This window comes from Phyllostomus discolor, chromosome 6 (genome assembly GCF_004126475.2).
Source record: "Phyllostomus discolor isolate MPI-MPIP mPhyDis1 chromosome 6, mPhyDis1.pri.v3, whole genome shotgun sequence".
Classification (NCBI taxonomy): domain Eukaryota; kingdom Metazoa; phylum Chordata; class Mammalia; order Chiroptera; family Phyllostomidae; genus Phyllostomus; species Phyllostomus discolor.
Genome location: NC_040908.2, coordinates 69,328,808 through 69,345,858, shown reverse-complemented (window position 1 = coordinate 69,345,858; position 17,051 = coordinate 69,328,808). Strand labels below are relative to the sequence as shown.

Here is a 17,051-nt window from a genome sequence, read left to right as displayed (position 1 = left end):
AGTGGGGTGGGCATCGTCCTGCAAATCAAAAGGTCGCTGGTTTGATTCCCAGTCAGGGCACATGCCTGGGTTGCAGACCAGGTCCCCAGTTGGGGGTGTGCAAGAGGCAATGGATCGATGTTTCTCTTGCACATTGAAGTCTCTCTCCCTCGCTTTCTCCCTCCCATCCCCCCTCTATAAAAATAAAATCTAAAAAATAAAAATAAAAAAATAAAAAATGTCCTTTACTGTGCAGGGTCTCAGAATACAGCTAATACCTGGAATGTATACAGCCCAAGAGTGGACAGACTGTGAAATTAACACTAATCCTAAAAGATCATTTACCCTCTAGTTGGGCCTACTGACATATATTTCCAAATAGCTGTTGTCACTCTAACCTACATGTGGGCAAGGACAAGCTCCACGAGAGCGTTGCAACATGACAAATAGCTCAAGGGTATTTAGTTTTGCTCCAGAAAACTGCTACAGTTCTAGCACCAAGAGATACCATTGAAGGGTCAGCACAGTCCTGCCCTGAAGTATAAAGGTGCATGAGGGTGCATGAGGAGTGCACGGCCCAAAGCACTCCTTCCTCTAATGCTTCCTGAGCACCTATTACCAGTCAGGCAGTATTCCAGATGCTTTAAATTTGATGGGAAACAACATAGACAGGTACCTGCTCTCATGGAGCTGACAACAGAGTGGAAGAGACAAATGATAATAACATTTCAGACAGTGATAAATACTATGATGAATACTATGATGAAGAGGTGACACAACAGAGATTGATTAGGAGTCAACATCTAAGCTGAGACCAAGAGAGTTAGTTAGAGGGAGTCCCCCAAAAGCAACACGAGTTTGGCACATTCATAGAAGACATGGGTGTCTGAAACTAAGCTAGTGAGGAAGAGGCTGGTGTGAGCTGAGGCAGAAGCCAGATCCCACTGGGCTCTAGAGGCCACAGTAAGGAGTTCAGGGTGGGCCTCAGAGCAGCTCGCAGCTGTTTTCCTTCAGGCTTCTGGTGGAATACATACAGGGCTACGGCAAGAGATTAAATGAATCAGGGAATGATCAAACTGCCAAAAAACTACTCTTCTACAATTACATCTAGGATAGCTATTTTAAACCACTGTGCTGCAAGAATTTTAAAAATATGCAATACCTGACTATTGAGTCAGCGGCACTGACCTCTTCTTCCTTAGATTGTCAAATAAGAAAAATGACAACAGCCAACACAACAGCAGCCATCTGGTATGAATAAATCAAACTTATACCTGGTTTTTTTTGTCAGGTCAGCAAAAAATACATTTTTTGGTGTGCAGTAGAATTTTAGCAATTAGTTTACATATGCCATGAGATGAATAATGTTGAAAATTGCTGATCTAGAAGAACAGATTTGTGAGTGTGCTTATCAAACACTTTACAGAAATGCGCTTGACAAGAAAGCTTCTAACTTCAGTGGCCAGTCAGGAAAAGGAAAGAATTAAAAATGCCTTGGGGAGTTCTGATGATCCCAAGGCTTGCTTCATGTACCAACTCAAGGAAGTGCCTAAGAGAACCATCCTTAATCTAAAGGGGCCTTACTCTTTCCAAGGCTGGTGTGGCATCCAGCTATGCAGTCAGAGGCAACTTGGTCCTCAGGATCGCCTGGGGGAGCTTTTTGGCTGTACATACATATGTGTCCCTCAGTCACATAATCTCATTCAGTAGGTTGAGAGTAGGGAACAGGTTTATTTTTTAAAAAGCAGCGTAGACAGCCAAATTTAAGAAACACTGCACTAGACAGAGCCCACAGCTTTAGAGCTGAAATCTGTCTCCTTCAACAACTCATGACTTAGCTTCCAACTTTGCCCTTCATACTATTAGTAATTATTTAAATGCATCTTATTTCCTATGCCCAGGTAGGAGATCACAAAGTGTTTCTAAGGCACCCACTAACATCACACAGCGGCAATTTCCTTTCCTTGGAAGGGAGCCTATATGCAGCTAGAATGGAACACTGAAGAATCACACTGACTCAGGCAAAGGCGGCAGTTTCATTCCTAACCCAAGAGTTACCAAAAAATGAGGAACTCCTGCTATTGTACAAATAGCTCTCTGTAGGGTGGAGAAATGCTTTCTCATTTTTGTACTGCAAAGCCACTTAAAAAAAAGTTTTCTAAACATCATTGTACCTTCAGCATATCTTGATTGAAAGGAGACCCATGAACTTGGGGATTTATGAACCATTACTAAAATTCCACAGGTCTGAAGCACATGAGCTGTGAACAATGGAGAGAAAAAAGCAAACATGGCCTCTGTCACCAGGGAGAGCCGGGTTCCAACTGCAGTCAGATAGACCACTCCTGGCTGTATAAACTTGGGTGAACGCCATCATCTCTGAGATTCTATCTCCTCAGTAGAAGCAGGGAAAATAATGCACAGCTCACAGGGTTAGTTATGAAGATGAAATGAGACATAAAAAGCATCTGGTACAGTGTCTTGCATTCAGGAGAGTGTCAAAAAATGTTCATTCAGCCCTGGCTGGCATAGCTCAGTGGATTGAGCGCGGGCTGGGAACCAAAGTGTCGCAGGTTCGATTCCCAGCCAGGGTACATTCCTGGGTTGCAGGCCATAACCCCCAGCAACCACACATTGATGTTTCTCTTTCCCTCTCTCTCTCTCTCCCTCTCTCTCTCTCTCTATCTCCCTCCCTTCCCTTCTTAAAAATAAATAAATAAATAAAAATCTTAAAAAAAAATGTTCATTCAATCTATAACTAAATTAATGAATTTCTAGATTGAAACCCTGTTCACAGGTGCTTGTATATAAGCACAAAGCCAAACACACATCGTTTAGAACAGTAATTCCCAAACCACTGGCTTGTCATGGGCCAGTAAAATCTCCAAAAATATTTTGGGGGTTAATGGGTTTGTCTTTGTTACTTCTCTGACCTATTAAATACAATAATGACAAAATAAGCAACCATCTTTATAAGTATCAATTTTTTATGAACATCATTTTTAAAAGAACATTTTAATACCCCAAAAAGAAATATACAATGTCATAATAAAACATTTAGCATCTTTCCCTTATCCAGATTAAGGGAAAAACAGACTTAACAGCTGAATGCAACATCGCATCTGGGATCTTCTTGTCCCTTAAAGGACACACTTGAACAACTGGTGAAATCTGAATAAATTCAGTAGATTAGGTAATAGTATTGATATCAATATTAAGTTCCTGATTTTATCACTGTGCTGTGGTTATGTAAGAGAATTCCTTGTGTTTAGGAAAAACAAGTGAAATATTTAGGATTAAGAGAATATCATGAAACCAATTTACTCCTGAGTATTGGTATAGTTCAGAAATATGTACAGACACAGACCAACAGACACACACAGAAGTTAAAGAAAAGGCAAAGCAAATGTAGTAAGAAATTAACATTTTGGGGAATCTGGGTAAAGAGCACTCCTAATTCTTTGTTGTATTATAACCTCTGTAAGTATGAAATTATGTCAAAATTTTTAAAAATTAATGTGAATCTAGTATTTGCCATATTCTCGATTTTTCTATGTATCAAAAAAGTTTTAAATGAAAGTTCATGTGATGCAATGTCTTATTTTTTAAAAGGTTTTGTACATTTTGCTTTTGTTTTAGCCTTTTCTGATTTTTCTATAGTGAGCTTTTATATAAAAATAAGAACAAACAAATGCCTCTTCTATAGCATCTCCTTTCATGCCTCCATGTGACCCTCCCCTTGGATCACTAGAGGAATACACTGTCACTTCTACAGACATTTTTCAGGTTTTTAAAACATTGTAAGTTGCTGGTCCTACAGCAATCTTCTCCCAATACCCTTTATGTAGGAATCTGGATACAAAGATGACGGGATAACTCAGCAATACCCTTCCTACAAGAATGAGACCAGTGAGATTCTCACATTACTGAGCAGCATGAGAAGGCCCCTGCTCCCGCAGTCCCCAAACTACTGCTAACTTATCCTAGGAACTCTGTCCCTAAGTTTTAAAGCTCCTCAACTGAGGACACATGAAAGGGGTGAAACCAGCCAGCTGACTGCCTAGAAGACTTTCACATTCATGAACATTACCATTATCTCTTAAAACTCATGGGATGATTGTAATCCCATTTATTTTAGTTGTGACCCCACTAGAACAAACCCAAATTTGAGGACTTCAATAAAGAGTATTTTAAAATCAGAAAGCATTAAACTTGAGGTATGCCCAAATGCCAAATACTGAAGTTCATAATTTATCTACCCTGATTACAATTGCCAAGGTTCAGAATCCAGCCTAATATGTACACCTCCATTTCGCTGCTGCTCATCAGTCTGATAGTAAGTGAATACATCTTGTTAATGAGAAGATCTTGTCTACCTACAGTCCTACTTTGGGGAGTTCCTGAACCTCCTAAAATTGCATGTAAAATCCTCTGTGTACCTATATCTTTCAGTGAGCCAACCACTTTTGTCATATTCTTAAAAGGGTCAAAACCGAAAGGTAAAGAACTAACCCAGAGCTAAGAATGGGTTCTTGCTTTCTTTCTCCTTCCTCTTTCCCTCTTTCAGTCTCAGAAAAGAGACATTACATTCTCAACTTCTCTCAATTCCAGCAGAAAGCCATACATTTCTACTTCCCTCGAAAACTAGCTCTTACCAAAACTCAGCTTCAAAGCCTACTCATATCAGAGTTTGTCAGTACTGTCCCCACCTATTTTCCAAGAGTATCTTGGAAAACACTACCTTACCTGAGACTGAAACAAAAACCCTATGTCAGCCCTGGCTGGTGTGGCTTAGTGGATTGAATGCTGGCTTGCAAACCAAGGGGTCACCTGTTTGATTCCCAGTCAGGGCACATGCCTGGGTTGCTGGCCAGGTTCCCAACAGGGGGCATATCAGAGGCAACCACACGCTGGTATTTCTCTCCCTCTTTCCCTTTCTAAAATAAATAAATAAAATCTTAAAAAAACAACAACTGTAAATCATATCCATGTTGGATGATAACAGAATTCCTAAGTTATAAAGTTCCTTTAATAATGTAAAGATTCTCTCTGCCAACAACAGAGACCAAGAGGAATCAGTGAGTGTCTTCACAGAGGGAATATGTTTTTACATTGGATGACACAGTATTGTTAATTTTCTTGCATCTTCAAAGGAGGAAAAAATTATCACAGTAAAAACATGGGATATGCCGCAAACTCGACTTCCAAGCTGGCCATACCTGGGAAGAGCAGTGAGCTTTCTCCCCACTCTCCTACCACTTGCCTCACCTCCACAGAGTGAGGCCTCAGTGTCTGCCTCTGGGAAGAATGAGGGCCAAGGCTGCAAAGGGCTGCACTTTTGAGCTCTCCTTCCAGAAGGTCTCTATCATCTTACTCTTATTTCAACTGAAAAAGACACTCCCCTCCTAGAGTTCCCTGAAACTTTTCACCAAAATCTGGGTTCTCATGAAAAACCATGATCATCAGCTGATGACTCCACAGAGCTGAGAAAAAATGATCAAGCCATGCTTTAGTCAACAATTTTAACAAAACAGCAATACTATAATTCATACACCACACCATTCACCTATTTGAAGTCTGATTCATTGGCCTTTAGTATATTCAGAATTAAGATTATTATTACCACCATGAATTTTAGGGCATTTTCATTGCCTCAAAAAGAAACCCTGTGCCCACTAGCAGCCACTCTCCCCACTCCCATCCTCTAACCCAGTCTCAGGCATCTACTCTTCTAATTTCTGTTCCTAGATTTGCCTGTTCTGGACAGTTCATACACATGGGATCACAAAATGTCACCTTGTTGGCTGGCTTCTTTCACTTAGCATATTTTCAAGGGTCATCCACATTGGAGCACATATTGATGCTTCTTTTTAATGCTGAATAATACCTCATTGTAAGGATATATCCTATTTATTCACTCATCAGTTGATGGTCATCTGGGTGGTTGTCATTTTTTGGCTATCATGAATAATGCTATGAACATTCACATGAAAGTTTTCATGTAGACATGTTTTCATTTCTCTTGGGTATATACCTAGGACTGGAATTGCTGGATCATATAAACTCTCTGTTTAACCATTTGAAGAACTGCTCAACTGTTTTCCAAAACAACTAGTCCATTTTACATTCCTACCAGCAGTGCGTGAGGGTTCCAAGAACTCCACAGATTTATCAACATGTTATAATCTGATTTTTCTGTTTTAGCCATATAAGTGAGTGTGAAGTGGCATCTCATTGTGGTTTTCATCTGTATGTCCCTATTGGCTAAGATGTGAAGCCATCTTTTCCTGTGTTTATTGGGCATCTGTATAACTTCTTTGGGAACATAATCTATTCGGATGTTTTGGCCATTTTTTTAATTGGGTTGTCTCTTTCATTATTGCATTTTATCTAGAATATATAAAGAACTGCTACAAGTTCCTGATCAGATATATGATGTACATTTATTTTCTCCCAGCCTATGGGTTGTCCTCTCACTTCCTTGATGAACATGTGCTTCCTTCAAGCACATTTTTTAATGAAGTCCAACTTATCTATTTTTTTTTCCTTCTGTGGCTTTTGTTTTTGATGTCAAATCTAAGACCATTGCCTGATCCAAGGTCATGAAGAATTAACCCTATTTTTTACTAAGAGTTTTATAGTTTTAGCTTTTACTTTTAGTTCTTTGATCCACTTGAGTGTATGGTGTGGAGCTGGGGAAACTTCATTATTCTCCCTGTGGGTTTCCAGTTGTCCTGACACCATTTGCTGAAAAGACGATTCTCTCCCCATTGAATTGTCTTAGCCCCCTTATCAAAAATCAATTGCTCAAAAAAGTGATGATTTACTTCTGAACTTTCAATTGTATTCCATTGATCTACAGGTCTGCCTTTATGCCAATACCACACTGTTTTATTATCAGAGGTTTGTAGTAATTTTTTAAAATTATAATTGATTTAGCTATTACTTTTATCCTGATTTTTTCCCCTTTGCCCTCCTCCACCCAGCACCCCCTACTCCCTCAGGCAATCCCCCCACGTTCATGTCCATGGGTCATGCGTGTAAGTTCTTTGGCTACTCCTTTTCCTACACTGTACTTTACATCCCCATGGTTATTCTGTAACTGCCTGTGTTTTGTTTTGTTTTATTAAGATTTTATTTATTTAGTTTTAGACAGAGGAGTAGGTAGAGAGAGGGAGAGGGAGAGAAACATCAATGTGTGGTTGCTTCTCACGCCCCACCCCCCACACTAGGGACCAGGCCTGCAACCTAGGCATGTGCCTTGACTGGGAATTGAACCAGCAACCCTTTGGTTCACAGGCTGGAGCTCAATCCACTGAGCCACACTGGCCAGGGCACCTATTTGTACTTCTTAATACTTACCTCCTCACCCATTCTCCCCCTTCCTCCTCCCATCTGGCAACCACCTGGTAACTTCTTTTCTTGTGCTACTTTTAAGAGTTTCTCTTTAACTGGAGCAAGTTTTTAAAAGTTTAAAAAAATAAGCAGTTCGCAAAAAAAAAAGGTCTCTCTTTATCTTTAACCTTTGGCCTTTTAATTATGATGTCTTGGAGTGGGTCTCTTTGCACCCATCATAATTGGGACTCTCTGTGCTTCCTGGACTTTCAGGTCTATTTCCTTCACCAAATTAGGTAAGTTTTCTTTCACTATTTTTTCCAGGTAGATTTCCAATTTCTTGCTTTCTCTTCTCCTTCTAGCACCCCTATGATGCAAATGTTGGATCTCTTGAAGTTGTCCCAGAGGCTGTTTGTACTATCCTCATTTTTTTAATTCTTTTTTTCTTCTTGTTGTTCTGATTGGTTGTTTTTTGCTTCCTTATGTTCAAATCATTGATCTGATTATCAGCTTCATCCATTCTACTGTTGTTTCCCTGTAAATTGTTCTGTATTTCAATTAGTGTATCCTCCTTTTCTGACTGGGTCATTTTTATGCTGCCAAGGTCCTCACTAAGTTCCTTGAGCATCCTTATAGTGTTTTGAATTCTGCATCTGATAGGTTGCTTATATCCGTTTCATTACCTTTTCCTGGAGTTTTTATCTGTTCTTTCATTTGGGCGGTGTTTGTCTCCTAATTTTAGCAGCCTCCCTGTGTTTGTTTCTATGTATTAGTTACAGCTGCTTTGACTCCATGTGCTGGTAGTGTGACCAAATGTAGTAGGTGTCCTGTAGGGTCCAGTGGCACAATCTCCCCTATCACTCACGCTGGGTGTTCAAGGTACGCCCTTTGTGTGGGCTGATCAATGGGAGGGATTTACCCAGGCCAGTCAGCTGCAAGGATTGGCTGTGACCACTCACCACCAACCTCTGCCCTCCATGGAGGATCAGCTATGCAGGGGCAGGGTGGTGGTGCTCCAATGTGGTCTGTAGCTGTCCACTGGATTTGTTGGCCATGGGGTTTCTCAGGTGGTGCACACCAAGGTCAGCCCCCACCTGTGTATTGCCCAGGGCCACCCTGACTGAGCTGTAAAGCAATCTGGCTGCCACTAGGGCTCACTGAAAGGCAACTGTTGCCTGTTGGATAGAATTTAGGAGTTAAGCGATTCTTACGGAAAAGCGATTTGCGTGGGCCTGTGAATTGGGTGGGGCAAAGCCTTTAAGGCTCTCTAAGGTGAGTCAGTGTTACCCAGGTTGATAGTCTCAGATATGCCACCAGCTTAATAGTTCTGTTGCGAGGGAGGTTTAGCAAACGGACAATGGCCTATGCTCACCCTGATGCCAGACACTTCAGTTTTTCCCTATATGCCAATGATGTCTAAGTGAATCTGTGTGTTGGTTCTTTACAAGGAGCTGCTTGGGGCTCTAGAAGTTTCTTCCACAAACTCAATCCCCACTGGTTTTTGGAGCCAGAAGTTATGGAGACTTATCTTCCTCGCATTGGAATCCTGGGCTGGGGGTCCTGGTGTGGGTCTGTGACTCCTCACTCCCGAAATATCCCTCCTGAATTTTTATTCACGTGGGTGTGGGACCAGCCTGTTCTGCCTCTGTGCCCCTCCTACCAGTCTGGATGGATGTGCTTTCTTTAGTTCCATAGTCAGGTTCTATTCAGCTCAATTTCTGCCATTCCTGATGATGGCTGTTCTACTTTTAGTTGTAATTTTGATGTGGTCGTGCAAAGACACAAGCCATGTCTGCCTACGCTGCCATCTTGACTGGAGTCTGTAGTACATTTTAAAATCAGAAAGTGTGAGTCCCCCAACTTTGCTCTTTATTAAAATTATTTTAGCTATTCTGATTCTCTTGCATTTGTGTTGATCTTAGGATCAGCTTATCAATTTATCAAAGAAGCCAGCTAGGCTTCTGATAGGGATTGGCTTCTGATAAGGCTTCTGATAACCAAATCTGTAGATTAATATGAGGAATGTTACAATCTTAACAATACTAAGTTTCTAATTCATGATCTGGTATGTCTTTCCATTTACTTAGATCTTTAATTTCTTTCAACAATATATCATAGTTTTCAGAATATATGTTCTTTAAATTTATTTCTAACATTTTATTCCTTTTTGGTAATAGTATAAATGGAATTTTCTTACTTTCATTTTCCAATTGTTCAATGCAAACATATAGAAATATAACTGATTTTTGTATGTTGCTCCTGTGTCCTGCAACCTTGCTGAATTCATTTACTAGTTCTAAGTTTGTGGGTTCTTTAGGGTTTTTGACATGCAAGATAATGTCAACTGCAAGCAGAAAGAGTTTTACTTCTTTCTTTCTAATCTAGATGTCTTCTATTTTCCTGCCTACTTGTGCTGACTAGACCATCTAGGGCTATGTTGAATAGAAGTGGCAAGAGTAGAATACTTGTCTTGTTCCTGACCTTAGGAGGAAAGCTTTCAAGCTTTTATAATGAAGTGTAATGTCATCTGGGGGTTTTCCAGATGCCCTTTACCAGGTTGAGGAAGTTCCCTTCTATTCCTAATCTGTTGAGTACTTTTCTTATCACAGAAGTATTATATTTTGTCTAATACTTTTCTCTACATCTATTACTATAATCAAATGACTTTTGCCTTTTATTCTATTACTACAGTCTAGCATATTGTCAGATATTAAACCAAACATTAATTCTTAGGATAAACATACTCAGTCATAGTATATAATCCTCTTCATATGCTGCTGGATTTGGTTTGCTAGTGTTTTGTATAGATTTTCCACCTATAATTATAAGAGATATTATTCTATAGTTTTCTTATGATATTCTTATCTAGTTTTAGTATCAGGGTAATACCAATTCAAGAATTAGTTGGTAGTGTCCCTTCCTTCTACATTTTGTAAGGGTTGGAGAATTCTGTATTAATTCTACTTTATATATTTGTTAGAATTTATCAGTGAAACCATCTGGTCCTGGGCTTTTCTTTGTGAATTATTTAAAATTACTAATTCAATCACTTTATTTATATAGATCTATCCAGATTTTCTATTTCTTCAAGTATTATTTCAACAACCATTTATGATCTGGCAACCTCATTGCAGCACAGGTAGTAGTACCCTGTACTCCCAAATACTGAAGCTCCTCACTTAATCACCTAAATTGCAATTCCTGTATCACTGGTGGGGAAACTATGTGACTTTGGACAATCTGTCCTGATTTCAGATAGCTAAGCTCAAACTCTACTCATATGCTAAACTCCCTTCACCTCTTCCGAGATGCATTATTAGTTGCTAGCATTCTCCCAGTATTTCCTCATGAACAAACGTGCTACCAAGTGAGTTGAGCAACAAGGTCATATACACTCTGGTGACAAAGAAACAAGAAACCAGGGAAACATTTTCACTACAATAGCTTAAGGGATTTGATGAATTATTCCACACCCCTCCTATCGGCTCCTTGTCCTCCTCATCCAGCACATCTTCTAAACATGACATAACATCTGCAAGTTATTAAGAGGTACTGTACTTGTCACCTTCTCCTTATGTGCTGAAAATAATAAAGAAAATAATGAGGCTGAGATTATTGGAGTCAAACCCACTATCTGTGTGTCACAAATTTTTTAGCCTTCTGGACTTCAGTTTCTTACCCATAATGTACAGATACAAATAATATATGCTCCAAAGTACTGTTTTGATAAACAAATAATAACTGTAAAAGTGCATGGAACAATAGCTGGCACCCTTACATATCATATCATAGTAAACCATGCTGCTAATAAAACACATCTAAGATAGTCTAGGTTGTTAATATGTGGAAAGGAATACACTTTCTATGTTCTCTGCACTCACTAAGTAGAAGCTCTAAGAACTGAAATTGCACAGATCACATGAGAATAGTGAATGCCTACATTCTCAAGGAAATCTACCCTGCAGAAGAAAACAGTGGGTGGGAAGTAACAGAGCATCATAATTAAAAGCACAGTTTCTGGGATCAGGTGGACATGTATTCAAAATCTGACACCATCTTATATTACTTGTTCTGAGACACTTAATTTCTCTAAGTGTCTGTTTACTCACTGGTAAAATGGGAAAAATAATACTGACTACAAGGAGATTTGATGAGGATTAAGACAGTACTCGTAAAGTGCCCAGCACAAAATAGCCAAAGTAGTAAACAAAACTGGTTTTATTCATTTTTTTAAATTTAGTTTTAATTTTAAAATTTGTTTAATAAACAAACAATAAAAAAAAAAAGACCTGATGTTGGTCGAGGGGTTCTCAATATATAGCCAATACATGTGACTCACCTGGAGAGCTTTGAGACCTTTGGAAAGTAAGGTTGCCTAAATTTCACCTAAGACAAATGGAATCAGACTCTCTGAGGTTAGGTCTGGACACTAGCATTTTTAAACACTATCTAGGTAATTCCGATGTGCAGTTGGGAGTCAGAACCACAATTGCTAGCCAGAAAAGAAGGCCCACTTTTTACCACCTGAAACTAATTTTTATTAACAGCTACTATCCTAATACAATAAGCTCATTGGATTTGCCCTCTCAAACTAGAATTACTAGTATCTGACAGTGAAATGGAAGCCAAGACAGTTTGAACAATTCATTTCTGGAAGAAACAGAGGCAGATTTAAAACTGTAGTTAGTCCCTGAAGCCCAGACCTCTTATTCTGATGCACTTCTAACTACCAATACTTCCTCAGCACAAGTAAACACCCAGTCATGATAAGCTCCTCATTAAAATCCTTTAATGCACTTACCCCCTTAGAATACAGTCCATATTTCTTAATGGGAACACCTTCAATACCTGGCCCAACAGTGTGCATGCTGAGGGTAAGTCACATACATGCAGACTGCTCTGGTGCTGGTCTAAATAGCCAAACCACTGCCCACCCAAGGAGACAGTGTTCAATCTCAGTGGCCAGTTAATATGCTCAAGAGAGAACAGTGTTAATACAAAAGAATGCAATGTGAATGGTGGCCCCTGGAACTGTGCACGATGGCAACACTGCTGGCTCTATTCTTCTCTTTGGCCTCATCTCTTTCTGATTCCTTTTTTGTCCTTACAATTGTTACCCCTTCTTTCACTTCATCACCTTAATACATGCTCTTTCCTCAATATGAAACACCGGTTCCTCATTTTGCAGACTTCAATGTAAATGTCATGTCCTGGAAAAAATCTTCCCCAACAGCCACCACCACCATCAAAGTCCTGCCCCAATCAGATGCTGCTGCCACCTTCCTTCCACATCCCCTAGACCCCCACCAGCATTCTCACACATCAGTGCTACTGAGTACAAGGATCATATTGGTCTTGCTCAAGATTCTCAGGGCCTAAGGATGGTGGAGTGAAGAGGGACTCAGAAACAACTCTGGTAACTGACCCACAACAAAAGTTTATTCTAACTCAGGTCTTACTCTCCACATCCTCTAAGGTGAACTCTGTGGAAAATGTTAAAAACTGCTGAATCTGGGTGTTGCATATACAGTGATCTGTTCTCCCAAAATTTTTATAAGTTTGAAAATTTTAGGGCTTAAAAATAAAGTGAGTTCTACCTCCACTCCTAATCCTGCCTTTCTTGCTAAATATTATTCAGTTATAGGATGTCCAGCAACAACCTGTCATTATCATTTTCCCACCATATGATGGCGGGACCTTTGGGCAGAGAGTACCAACCTGTTGCTAGCATAAGAAAACACTAAAGAACCCCTAGGATTTGCTAACAAAAAGAAAGAAGCTTCTGCCAACAGCCAGATACTGGGTTCCCACAAAATCCTGAGATTCCATCCATTTCATTTGATAGCCTTTTCTAGAGAAGAAGAGAAATGCTGTTCAGGTCTGAGAAGAGGAGGAAGAAAAGGATGCTGGAAAGGGTGAGCAAGCTGCAAAACAGAGCAGTGATATATTACGTCATCAGGGGAGCTTAGTTACATAAATTCAGCTTGCTCTGGTGCTGCTGGCCTCACAGACATATCACCAACTAGCCAAGCATGCTCACTTCCAGCAACCACCTAATGTGCCCAACATAGAACACCATTAACATTGAAGAGAAAGCCCTCATTCAGACAGCCATTCCCAAAAGACTATGCACCATAAACAGACCTCTCCAGTAAAAACCCTGACAAAGATATTAACTTTTGAAGTTCGGTAGATGAAGAAAGCAGAAGTGAACCCCTCACTTCCTAGCCTCTCTGTTCCCTTCTGAACAGCATTCCTACAGCAGAGAATGGGAACGTCCATGTGGCTGACCTAAGCTCTGACACTTGCCATTACCTCTTGCTGCTTCTCCTCATTGGGGTAGGTGTCTACAAATACTCCCAGCCCCACAAATTTGTCCATGTTTCCAAACACAGGCCCTAGAGAGAGAGAACAGATGATGAACAATGAAAAAAAGTCAAGAGTTGAAATAAGAATAATATATCACTACGATGGAGAAAAAAGTAAAATTCAAATGCCTCTCAGGCCTCAATTAAGACGAGAAAACACATGTAAAAGCACCCAGAAAAGTACAGGGCCTATAACAAGCAGCCAATAAATAGCTGTGGCTTCGACTGAAGGTAGGGGAAAGAGAAAAGGCCACTGCGACCTTGTTTAGCACTATATCTGCTCCCCGATCCTGACTAGCTGCTGAGGCGCCCCTAAAGAATTCTGCTTCACAACACTTGGTGATGGCCATGCCCCTAAGAGAGATTTGATTTCCCAAATTTGACTTCTTGTTGCAAAAGAGATCAGGCTGAATCAGCTGGAATTTGTCATCTGCTTGGGGCTCCCACACAATAGGGAAAAACAGACACTGTTTTCCTAACTCAGGAGTGCTGAGATCGGTCACTATGAACACCCAGAAGGAATCTGCTCACCGGGTCATCAGTCTTCGGGAGAGCCATTGCTTTCACCTAGTCAATAGGCCAGGTTGGGTCACAGGAAAATCAGAAAGAACTAATAAGCAAGAATCACCTCAGGATGAGTCAAATTCGGCTCCTTATGAGGATTCAGACCCCACTCTAGAGACTAGACAGGCCAGTCTGCACCCACAGACATCAAGGGAGAGGAAAAATTGCTGGCATTGTGGACATGTACCCTTCTCAAAAAGAGGGCACATTAGAAAGCAGGTTGGGTCCTGACCAGTGTGGCTCAATGAGTTAGGCATCATCCCACAAACCAAAAGGTTGCCATTCCGATTCCTGGTCAGGGCACATGTCCCTGGCTGGGGGTGTACAAGAGGCAACCAATGGATGTTTCTCTTGCACCTCAATGTTTCTTTCCTTCTCTTTTTCCCTCCCCTCCTCTCTCTCTAAAAATAAAGAAACAAAATATTTTAAATAAAGAAAAAGAAAGAAAGCAAGCGGTCATTCACCCCTTACACAAAAGCAACCTACAGTCCCAATACCTGGCTGCATCCGATCCTTTGTGTACCAGATTGCCAAGCCATCCCCATGCAGATTCTTCTTTCCTTGTCCATGGATTTTGAAGTGCACCTGCAATTCCCAGTCTCTCAGGAAACATGGCTGAAGTGAAAAACATATTGGGACCAATAAAGGGCATGAATGTGAAACCCCTCATCAGCAGTCTACGGACTAGGAAAATATACATGCAGGTAACATGAGGCTAAGGGTTAAAACTTGCTAAGTGTTTGTGTCACAAAGTTAAATAAATAGAGTCATTCAACTCTATATGAAATTTAATACAAAAAGTAAATAAACCTCTTAATTTCCCTCAATGTCTCCCAATAGGAACAGTATAGTACTCTGAAGTGGGAAAAGACACGAGACCACCACATGAGGCTGTTATCATCCTACACAGATCCAGAAAAGCATCTCAGGCTGTAGAGTACAGGTGGCTAAAATATCTCATCTGTAGCTTAAGAACACCTCTCTGACAGATATACTCTAAAAAGCTTGAATTAAAGAAAGATCAAAGCCTTATGAATTGTGAAAGAATAAGAAAGACAAAGTCATTTTACAAAGGTTTCCAAGAATAATTAATAGATGCTATACATACCTCTAATTAGTTAGACTTGGCTCTATGGCAAGCTAAGGGATAAGCTGGAGTTCCCATGAGGAGGCATAAGTTACAATATCCCAAAACCTCATGCCTATGGTCAAGAAGCATAAATGTACCAAAAGAGAACAACCCCACCCCCACCACAGGGACAGCTTCTGGTGGGAAAACTTTAAGGAGGTGGGTATGAATCAGACACCTGTTTCTATTTTTGAACTGGGTAGCAAACCTTGGAAAAATGAAGAAGGAGGTAAGTACTCCAAATAGTCTAACACTTTCTTTTTTTAATTATTTAAAAAAATTTTATTGTTGACACTATTTTGAACACTTTCAAGTAGAAACCACAGTGGGTATTTGGTTTAGAGAGGTTCCTGGTTAAAGTTCACCATGAAAAAAGAGAAGGAGGAGTGGACAGACCAATAGGATTCAGTTTAAGTCTCTCCAAATAGATTGTTCTGGCTCTCAAGCAACATGTTGCTATATCATTTTCAGTTTTCAGTTTAATTTCTGGGAAATCTTCCAAAAAGTGTTAAAATTGGGAGTACATGGTCCAAATGAAAGGAGTGCAGATACTTCTAAATTCAACAGTAAACCCTGAAATCTCCATCAGCTTACCCTACTCTGATGAACTCAGCCTCTCTATAGTCATTCTGGGTTCTCATCTTTCTCCTGTTACATTTATATTTCAGGGCAAGAGTGAAATTCAGTGGTAGGGAGCTAATGGGTGGACTTTATGCCCCTGGAAAGAGGGCAGGGCCAGAGAGGTTCACATTGACCCAACAGGTGTCTGCCACTTATCCTTGGCCTCGTGTAGCACAATGCTATACAGTTTTGCTCCGGACTATGTCTAATAGTGGTTCTGAAACTTTGCTGCACATTAGATTCACCTAATCCTACAGGGCTTTAAAAAATCCCAATGGCCAGACAGCACCCCATTCCCATTAAATCAGAATTTCTGGGGGTGGGATCCAGGTATCAACTCCAATGGTCAGCCAAACTGGAGAACCACTGCTCAAACCAGTGCTTCCTATCTAAATAACTCAGAAACGAATCCCAAGGTTCTTTCTGACAGCCAGTTATCAAAAAATACAGGTAGCAGCAAATCCAAAAAAGGAAAACTGGAAACTAGACTAGAAGTGCTGCTAAAAGTTATGTAGAGGCTGCTAGCAAGAGAGAAGCAAAGTGCTAGCCCTGGATACAATCATTTAGTAACTGAGTGACCTCCATCAATGAAACTTGTAAGGGATATAGAACATAACAACGTGCATTTCTGTAACCATTTTAACTTTCCACAGCTTTTTCATGTCTATTCTCATAACAACCCTGGTGGGCAAGTAGAACAAGAATTATGAAGTACATCTGACAAATGGAGAAACTGAAAACTGAGAGGTTAACTAACCTCCTAGGGCTCACAGTGGGTATGTGATAAACAGCTAGATCTGCAACCTGAGTCTTTCGACTGACAGCCCTTCACCTCCTCTACCAGAACACACCATCCTACACTCTGTCTAGGAATAAGCTCAGCCCCATAGTCTGGGTTAAGGGACCAGCTTGTGCAAATGGCTCATGCTGAAACTTCCCTTCTCCCTATGCTCCTTTAGTATTCTCTACACATAACATGAACAGGCAGAAGAAATAGTGCTCTTTTCCGAGATTCAACTTATCTAAACCTAATGATTAAAAAAAAACCACAGAAT

At 40.3% G+C, this 17,051-nt stretch overlaps 1 protein-coding gene across 4 annotated transcripts in view; it reads right to left on the bottom strand.

The window, feature by feature from the left end:
- Nucleotides 1-17,051, bottom strand: part of LMAN2L (lectin, mannose binding 2 like) — a 30,559-nt gene that overhangs the window by 11,277 nt on the left and 2,231 nt on the right. For 2 of the 4 annotated variants that reach the window (XM_028516698.2, XM_028516700.2), the window contains exons 3-4: nt 14,744-14,861; nt 13,630-13,712 (exon numbers count right to left, since the gene is read on the bottom strand). In XM_028516698.2, the coding sequence (XP_028372499.1) occupies nt 13,630-13,712; nt 14,744-14,861 (201 nt within the window). The remainder of the gene's footprint in view (nt 1-13,629; nt 13,713-14,743; nt 14,862-17,051) is intronic. The other 2 variants (XM_028516701.2, XM_036028314.1) reach the window with 1 other exon arrangement.